Genomic DNA, 9,362 nt, shown 5'->3' with positions numbered 1-9,362 from the left:
CCAAAAAAAGTTACGGACTGCAGCTTTAACATTGTATCTGTTACTGAAATATCCAGATATGAGCTGTCTGAAATATTATCACTGTATTTCTCTGGCAACTGCAGCTGCGGTGTGCTATGTAGGACACTGCAGATAATAACTGGATTAATAAATCCTAAAAATAAAATATCTATTATATTTTGATGCTATATTCCTTTGAAAAACCACTGTACCCTTTGCGGGTGAGTCAGTATATAGGGTTTTAAAAATATCGAGCGATGCTTCCAAAACAAAGAGAAACAAAGAGACTTAAAGCAAGCCACAAAATGATGGCCTAGTTCATCATCTGACAGTATGAATCATCATGTGCCCTACTTCTGTGTTGGCACTTGGTGGATCTGTCTGAGAATCAGTCCTTTCCCCTTTAGGCATCTTTTACACTGAGGACTCAACAATATATCTGTCCCAATCACAACCCCAAAACAAAACACATAAAACAAATGGAGTGAAAGAACGCTGTATATTATTTGCATGAGAGATCACAGTTGATTGATTGTTTTGTGTAATTTGGTGATATTTGTGGTTATGTGGGTTATTTATATAAGTAGTGTCACGTTTTCTCCTTCATGGCTTTGAGAGCAGTTTCAGGTGTCAGACACATGAAAATGTGACCCTTAAGACTCCTTAAACAATGAGAACAATGAATTGAGGTTAATCATAGCTGCAATAAAGGCACCTGCAATGTAAAGGTCAGGCATTAATTCATTTGACAGGTCACAGTAAAATGATATTAGACTGTGATCAGGTTGCATTTCACATTTCCATACTAACATTGCAGGAGTGACACCCAAAAATCCCCTTTTGCTGAATGAATTTGCATGACCCACTTTAGTTAGGCTCCTATTTTCAGTATATAAGGTCAAACAGCTCATAGATGACTTTTAAATATGTATTTTCCACCTTTCTGACCTTACATCCAATTGATAGTTGACCTCTGGGACGCTTTTAAGTGTGCTTAATAGTTTCAATTCAAACACAAAAGGCCCAAATGATATTTTCAGGCAATCTAACTCCATTTCCATTGGAGATATCATGATTGTATGTTAGTAAGTAAGAATCCACTCGAGGAGACAGTGATTTGTTCTTGTACCAGCAGTCTTTATTCATTTGAAGCATGCATTAATGGATGAATCACAAATATACATCTACTTTTAAGAGCTCAGCCTGCCATAGGAATTATAATGATACAAAGTGCAGAGCCAAGAACATAACTTCAGATCTAAAAATCAACACATTGCCGCACTCTCCTTCAACCCACTCTCATTCAAAATTGCTTTCATTCCCATTTCTTTATTTATGAAGTTGGACAAGCAGAAGGAATCTGTAATACTCTGCTATAGTGTGTGCTCAAAAGTGATGATTTAAAAGTTACAAGTTTCATTGTGAATGCAGGGATGTTTTGGGCTGTACATGAGTATATTTTAGATTTGGGGGTGTCAACATTTCATGAGGGTTAAGCAGAAGTCTTTAATAAATAACACATACAGTAAAACATTTAGGAAGTTATTAGGGACTGTCTTAAAGGTCTCTCTCACTTCCAAACCCTCCACACACATTCATACTACCTTTTTGTGTTTTACAGGTACCACAGCGTGTGCTCACTGGGATTGGATTCATTTGATAAGTCAGTCAATACTTTCAATTTTAATGCACTTCAATTAAAAAAACACAAAATCACAGAGAATTCATATTGCTTTATCTATAAGCTAAGGATTAAAGCTCTGTTTTGGATGTGCTTTTAACATGTATCCCCAGGTCCAAGCTACACTTAAACACTTAAAGTTTCATGTGTAGAGCTGATGTAGTGCACTGTTGCTCTTCTAAACCACGTTATGCTATGATTATTCACCAAGAAACACTATAGGAAAGATGAAATTGTTGTCCGAAAACAGTTCTACACTGAGCCCTGCTCAGCTCTCCAATGGTGGGAGATCCTCTCTTGGAGCAGCAGCAGGGCATCTCTGCTCACCGGAGCATTTTTGTAGGTGCGTTGTGCCAGTGTCTTTTGTAGAAAAGTGCTCCCATTCCCACGACCATGATGCAGGCGAATGCCAGGATACCCACAGCCACGCCGAGACCCACAGAGGAGTCCACAGGTTTTTTTGTGCTGATTGTCACATCTTGGATGCAAAGACATACAAGGTTAGATTCACTTAGCTACAAGCAAAAAGTAGATAATTACACTTGTTCAAAAGTTTGGGGTCAGTAATTTATTTATTTTTTAAAAGAAATCACTACTTTTGTTCAGCAAGGATGCAAAAAATTGATCAAAAGTGACATAAAGGGAATTTATAGAAGAGAAAGTTTTCCTTTTCAAATTAATGGTGTTGTTTTGAAATTTCTGCTCATCAAAGAATCCAGTTTCCACGTCAATATTAAGCAGCACAACTGTTGTCAACATTGATATTAAGAACAGTTTCTTGTGCGCCAAATCAGTCTATTAGATTGATTTCTGAAGGATCATGTGACACTGAAGACTGGAGTAATGATGCTGAAAATTTAGCTTTGCATCACAGGAATAAATTACTTTTTAAAACATATTCAAATAGCACAATAACAAAATATTACTGTTTTACTGTATTTTGGTGAGCTTAAGAGACTGACCCCAAACTTTTGAAGGATATTTATAGGGCTGTCAAATCGATTAACTAACATAACAGTTTGTTTATATAATACGAAATTGCAATTAATCGATTTAAACACTAATTTAAAGCTATTTTTAGGGAGTAATGTATTTTAAAAATATAATTAAAATGATTATTAATTATATACAAAATATATAATCTAATAGTATTATTATTATAGTAAGTTATTTTATTCAAAATAGTATTTTTTGGCTGAAAAATATTAAGGGTTTGAATGAATAATCTTGATCAGGGTCAGCATGAAATTGAAACAGCTAAAATAAAAAATAAAAAATTGAATATAATGTCTAAAACAGTGATAGACAGCAGTGGTTACTGTACATTAATCTATAAAAAGAGTTGCCTCACACATTCACATGATTTATTGAACAAACTGATTGACTAAAACAAATCAAACCTTCAGACACTACATATGAACATTTTACTAGAGTGCACTTGACCGTTGCCTATGTTTGCTTATTTAGTTAACCAAGCTACGTTCAATGAATGACTCCCCAATGCTGTACAAATATTACATGTTTTATATATCAGGCAGTTAATGCTCACCTTCCTCTTTTGTTGCCACCACTGAAATGAAATAAACAGAATAGAGTCAGTTTCTCAGATCTAGAAAGCAATGTAGGTAACTTAAACTCGGTAGTGTTGGAGATTAATAATTAATTTTGTTTTTAAAAAGGAAAAGGAACATACCGTTATCTGCACGTATGACGATGGCTGGTGATGTGATGGTGGTGCTGTCTGTGACTCCATTTGGAGAAGGAGTGGTGGGTGCAACGTCTCTCCTTTTTCTTTTGGAACATTGCTGTAGAAAGAGCCATAGGTCATGGTGAGTCCGAAAAGTGTCTCAGCCAATATTCGTCTCTGGGTAGGTGAACTGTATGTGCGTGTCGCCTTTTGTGTCGACAAAACGTCCCCACAAAAATAGCAAAGCTTGGCAAAACTACTATATAGTGACATTGACAGGAACATAAAAGTTAATGTAGCGCAACTGATGCTAACAATATGATCCAGCCCAAGCCAAAGGGTCTTTCTCTTCTGGTTAGTCTTTGATATTAAATAAATTCTAACCGGCTAATTTAAGAACAATTGATGTGAATGGGTAGTTTATGTTGTATGTGTTTACCCTAAATGTGCTGCAACTTGATATTTCACACAGTCTTGTGATGCAGTGCAGAAAGTATGTTGACACTGTCTGGTTCTGCTGCTCTGTAAAGCGGAAGGCAGGAAACGAGAACCGAGCAAGCTGCATCTCTCCGTTCACCAGCATTTTAGTGAGCCGATCCATTTCACATCTGATCAAACAAATCATCAAACAAATTATTATATCTCAGGCCCTCCAAACACTTTCAGACATATTACAAACATGGCTTTTGTACATGGTGCAATGGTATTATGTTGTTTTGGACATGTACTCTGACCGTACCATGTACACACCATGATATATGACTACAGTAATAGTCCAGTACCATAGTATAGATCAGTACTAAGTACTAAGGTATTTGACACCATCACTGTACCATGGTACTGCGACAATACATTTTGTTAATAAACAACAAAACCGAATGATACTGCATTATGATTGTAATTTGGTTTACATTTTGTATTGGATTCATTTGATGGGTCAGTCAGTACTTTCACTTTTAATGCACTGAGAATTCATAATGCCTTATCTATAAGCTAAGGATACCACATTATGATTGTAGTTTGGGTTATAAAATAAAAAATAATATTTAAATAGATTTTTAAAAAGATATAAATTATTATTAATTATATTAAAAATGAAGAATACTACTTTTATGATTAAACTTACGGCACAAAGAGGTTGAAGTAGTTGGTGGTGGTGGGTGTGTTGGAAATGGAGGCATAGCATCTGTCCAGCAGCAAAAAGTACCTGTGAAGTACATAATAATGGTCAACTTCAACGCAAAACTGCTCGATTTACTGCCATGAAGATACTCAATGAAACATGTCATACTGGGAGGTCAAGTTGGTGGCCTCCACTTGCACAAACACATTTGTCCTCAGCTCAATACCAATGGGAGGCATGACGAGAGGCTGGGTGTAGTTTATGTCCTGAGAAATGAATCCAAAAAAAAATTGAAATAAATAAATATTTGATTCTAGCTGAGGGATGCATGAAGGTCCAGCTTAAAGACTGACTTACTCTGAAGAGTCTAAGTTTCAGAGTGCTGATGAAACTGCCGTTGTTGTCTTTTACTGCAATCGAGGAGGACGACCTTTGAGAAGATAGAGCAAGGTTAAAGCTTCCTTGAAACAGCCCACAATTACTCAATGCTGACAACTCACAGACTAGACATGTGTATATGTGTCATTGTGTCTCTCTATTGTGAATTTGATATTGTTTCCTTGTCCCTTGAGGGCAGCAACAAGGATGGACCAATTGGATTTAGTATGTTGTTAAAGTGATATTACACCAATACGCTTATTCCCCAAGGAGTTTTGTTCTTTCATCCCAGGTAAATGGATCTTATACCTGGTTTGCTATAGTGTGAGAGAAAGTGAGTGCTTACACATCCACCCGAGTATTGTTGATCAGGTACTCCAGAGGATAGGAGCACGAGTAGTAGTACTTCAGCTCGGCGTTATACGTCACGGTGCCTGTTGTGATGTCCTTCGATCGTACAGCTCCACTGATGTTGACGGTCTCGATGTTGGAGAAGTCTGAGAATACGCCTGTCCCTGCACTTCTGATCGTCTGTGGAGAAAAGTTAGAAATTAGTTGTATCTAATGCTGTGAAAAAACAGATTGACCCTTTAGTTTTGACTTTGTATAATAAGATATTTTGGTATCAGTTTATTTCGATGGTCCACTTTAGACATTCGACTAACTGTAAGTAGCTTTGCGACTGAATGTCAACTAACTCTCATTAGAGTATTAGTAGACCGTATGCTTAATATCTGTTAACACTTTATTTTGATGCTCCCCAAACAGACATTGTACTGAATATAAGTAACTTTGCAACTACATGTCAACTTATTACACTAACACCTAACCCTAACCTAACAGTCTACAACAATCTACCAATACTCCAATTAGAGTTAGTTGACATGTAGTTGCAAAGTTACTTACAGTGTGTAGTGTCTAAAGTGGACTGTTGAAATAAAGTGCAATATTTTTTAAAAATATTATTATTTATGAATTGGTGAGATTTTGCATTCTCTGAAAACTTGACTCTGATTTTATGAGTACACCGTAAAAGATAATCCGAGTATGTTTTACAAGAAAATACTATTTCAGTTTTTCTACTTCAAAAAAAGTTTAATGAAATGTTTTACTTGCCACTTCTTTGTGATTCTTTACTGGCAATTTCTGAGTGAAAATAGTTTCTACACACAATTGTTTTTTTGTTTTTTTTCGTTTATTACTCACAACAAAATTGCTGCCACAGGCATTGGTTGAGTTAAGCGGGAACTTAAATCGGGCCACTGGAGGTGAGGCGGTAACGTCGAGGGTCCCCTGGCATTCTGGGTTATTGAAGACGTTGTTGAGGATTAACTCTGATTCATTGTAGCCGGTGTATAGGACAGGACAGAATTTGATGGCCAGACCGATATATTCCGTTCCACACTCCACCGAGATGTCTGTGTACTCTATTGTGACAAGAATGACCGGATTAGTTGTACAAAAACTGGTATAAAGTCTTACTTGAGGCAAAAAAACAAAAACAAAAAAACATTTAAATCAAATAAACAGTTTTTGTTATTCAGAATTATAAGCTTTAAAACACCTTCCGTGTGATTCATCAAAACTATAAATCATAAGTATACCTGGACGTCTGTAATCTGATCCACAATCGCTCAACGTTAACTGAATGCTTTTGTCGAATTTTGTAGCTAGGAGGAAGAGGAAAATGTTGAGGAGAATATATTTCCTGCTGTTTGCCGAATTTGAACCTGTTCATGGAAGAAAATAACACCACATTCACAAACAGTTAATCATCATTGGTACATCCAGGAGCTCAGCGCATATTCCTCAGTTACACGTCCTAGTACGCACCTTGTACCATGTTTGCGGTTGGTTTGGGTATCCTCTGCCTCTGAGATCTTCTTGTGAACTAAGAGTCCTTTTATAGAGAACTTTCCTTTGTGGAAATGAAATAAGGTCAGAGAAGTTTGGTGTGTCCACTGTTCAGGACCAGTCCTATTGTAAATAAAGTCCCATAGTCGACCGCCTGAGGGCACTTGCTGAAACTCTACACAACGTGAGCCTTCAAAGACATGCAGTTGACAATGGCCTGGTTTCTTTGTTTACTTGCTTAAACATGGATACCCTTGGCATCCTAATACACAAACTCATGGAGTAAGTGTCGTGCCCCCAGGGAGTGGAGACAATAAGGTGAAGGCTCTTTTCACCTTAGTTAACACTGTACGAAATGTCAGAGATCTCTATATTGATCCAAAGGTAATCCTAGAAACACAATTAATAAGGATGATAATGCAAACACACGATTGGAGTCTAAGGATGGGAGTCTAAGCATGTGACTGTTTTGATTGGGCAAAAAAACAGCCAGGGGTTGACAGCTGAGTTTTTTTTTTTTTTTTTTTGTCGTTGTTTGTCTACTTCTGTTATTAGTGGATTATCCGTTTCCATGGTAACATTGTTTTCTTTGGATGAGATTTTCCCCGAAAAAAAGGCATTGTTGCCTGATTTCTGCAAAATGCTAAAAAAAAACTGTATTCTTGACATATCGGTTGAAATACATTGAATATTGTGACCTGACACCATAGAAGAGCTAAATTCAGGGCGCATCATAATGACCAATAAATAAATAATTTTGTTTTTTTTTATCATTTATTAAGTTATCTATCTATCTATCTATCTATCTATCTATCTATCTATCTATCTATCTATCTATCTATCTATCTATCTATCTATCTATCTATCTAAAACAAAATATGCATATTTGTGCTTTTTGTACGGTATTTTTATACAGGTATACACTGACAAAACAACTTACAATTTGCAACAACTTACATAAGAATGAATTGGCAAACTGTTTACACAAATTCATTCTTTCCGTGTTTCATAAATTAAGCCTACTGGGCATTATTGGATAACCAATTAAATAGATCAGAAATCAGACAACATAATTGCAAGGATGAGGAAAACATTAATTAAGCACATCACAGTGCACTCATAGGCTTTGTTTTGACTATCATTCATTCATAATAATGTTTCAATTTAGTCTTGAGTCACTTTGTTTGGCTGATAGAAATAAAAATAATGTATTTTGTACCAGATGTTCCCAGTTAGTGCTTATTTAGTCACTTAACACTTAAACACCAACTATTCTTATTCTACCAACAGTATCCTGCTTTACTTCAAGTCTGACTTGACAGAAAATGTACAATTAGAACCCAGAGATCTGATCACAACCAATGGTTCATTCCTTAAACACTTTTTCTGAGTATACTAAATCTGTTATCACATATATCAACAGGTCCAAAAGAAGAGCATGTCTGATTGAAAGGCAGCCACTGCGTGTAAACACTGTTAAGTGGTGAGAAAAGGTCAATGGATTACTCCGTAATGAGAGGGCTCTGCTTTAAGCTGCAAACTAAGCACTTTGTTTCAGCGTTTTTCTTTTCTTTCTCTGTGCGATGAGCCATAGATCCAGATAAATCTCAGGAGAATCTGTGGAGAATCACAGACAGGTTTAACAAAGCTTAAGCATGACCCCTGCCCGTGTCAGATGCTAGCAGTGTGATTTCTTCCTTCAAAACAGATTTTTTATTGGCATCTACTAGTAAATATGATGCTACACAGTGATTTGGCAACGTTCACTGCTAGGGTCAGATCATAGGTTAAATAACATGAATATCTTTAGATCATAATCCTCATTTACTGCCACAAATCTACAGGGCCTTTGTTTTGGAATATTGGAAACATTTGGCAAATTTGTAGCCTCCTTTATAAAATAGCACAATAGGCCTATCATTTTCTTTTTTTCAATAAATATAAAACACTACTGCTACAAAAGTTTGGTGCGAGTAAGATTTTTTTTATTAATGCTTTAATTCAGCAAGAGTGCAGTAAATTGATCAAAAGTGACAGTAAATACATTTGTAATGTTACAAAAGATTTCTATTTCCAATAAATGCTGTTGTTTTGTACTTTCTTTTTACCAAAGAATTCTGAGAAAACTGTTTCATGGTTTCCACAGAACAACTGTTTTCAACATTGAAAATAATACAAAATGTTTCTTGAGCACCACATCAGCATATTAGAATGATTTCTGAATGATCTTGTGACACTGAAGACTGAAGTATGTAAAATATTATTTTTATACATATACAATTTTATATTTAATAATAATATTTATTAGAAATATATATATAGAATTTATTTTCCATTCAACTGACACTCACACAGCATTTTCTGTCATTACAATTCAGAATGGCACTTCCTTGTGTCAAAGGCTGGGCTTGTATGATTTGGGGTTTGTGCTCTTAGGTCACTTACAAATCAAAAAAGCTAATCCTTATATTCTATGCTGACATTCAACCCTTCTTTATGGCAGATGAGGATATTCATGTCAGGAACAAAGGTGGATTTTTATTTAAGAAGGATATCCTTGTATATCACTAAGGAAACCAGCATTGACACAAATACTATAATCGCCTTACATAAAGCACATTGGCGGTAATATGGTACTG

At 35.8% G+C, this 9,362-nt stretch overlaps 1 protein-coding gene across 1 annotated transcript; it reads right to left on the bottom strand.

Moving 5' to 3' along the window:
• Positions 1-589: 589 nt before the first annotated feature.
• si:ch211-103f14.3 (zona pellucida-like domain-containing protein 1) lies at positions 590-6,712 on the bottom strand. Its single transcript, XM_067397112.1, has 12 exons — positions 6,703-6,712; positions 6,474-6,599; positions 6,076-6,296; positions 5,216-5,400; positions 4,849-4,921; positions 4,660-4,757; positions 4,495-4,575; positions 3,808-3,976; positions 3,375-3,486; positions 3,231-3,251; positions 2,009-2,159; positions 590-662 (listed from the first exon to the last, which is right to left on the bottom strand). Exons 1-12 carry the CDS (start codon positions 6,710-6,712, stop codon positions 590-592), a joined length of 1,320 nt encoding a protein of 439 aa, XP_067253213.1.
• Positions 6,713-9,362: the final 2,650 nt, after the last annotated feature.

Source organism: Chanodichthys erythropterus, chromosome 10, assembly GCF_024489055.1.
Source record: "Chanodichthys erythropterus isolate Z2021 chromosome 10, ASM2448905v1, whole genome shotgun sequence".
NCBI lineage: Eukaryota > Metazoa > Chordata > Actinopteri > Cypriniformes > Xenocyprididae > Chanodichthys > Chanodichthys erythropterus.
Note: the sequence above shows the minus strand (reverse complement) of the source record. Positions and strands in the feature narration are given on the sequence as shown.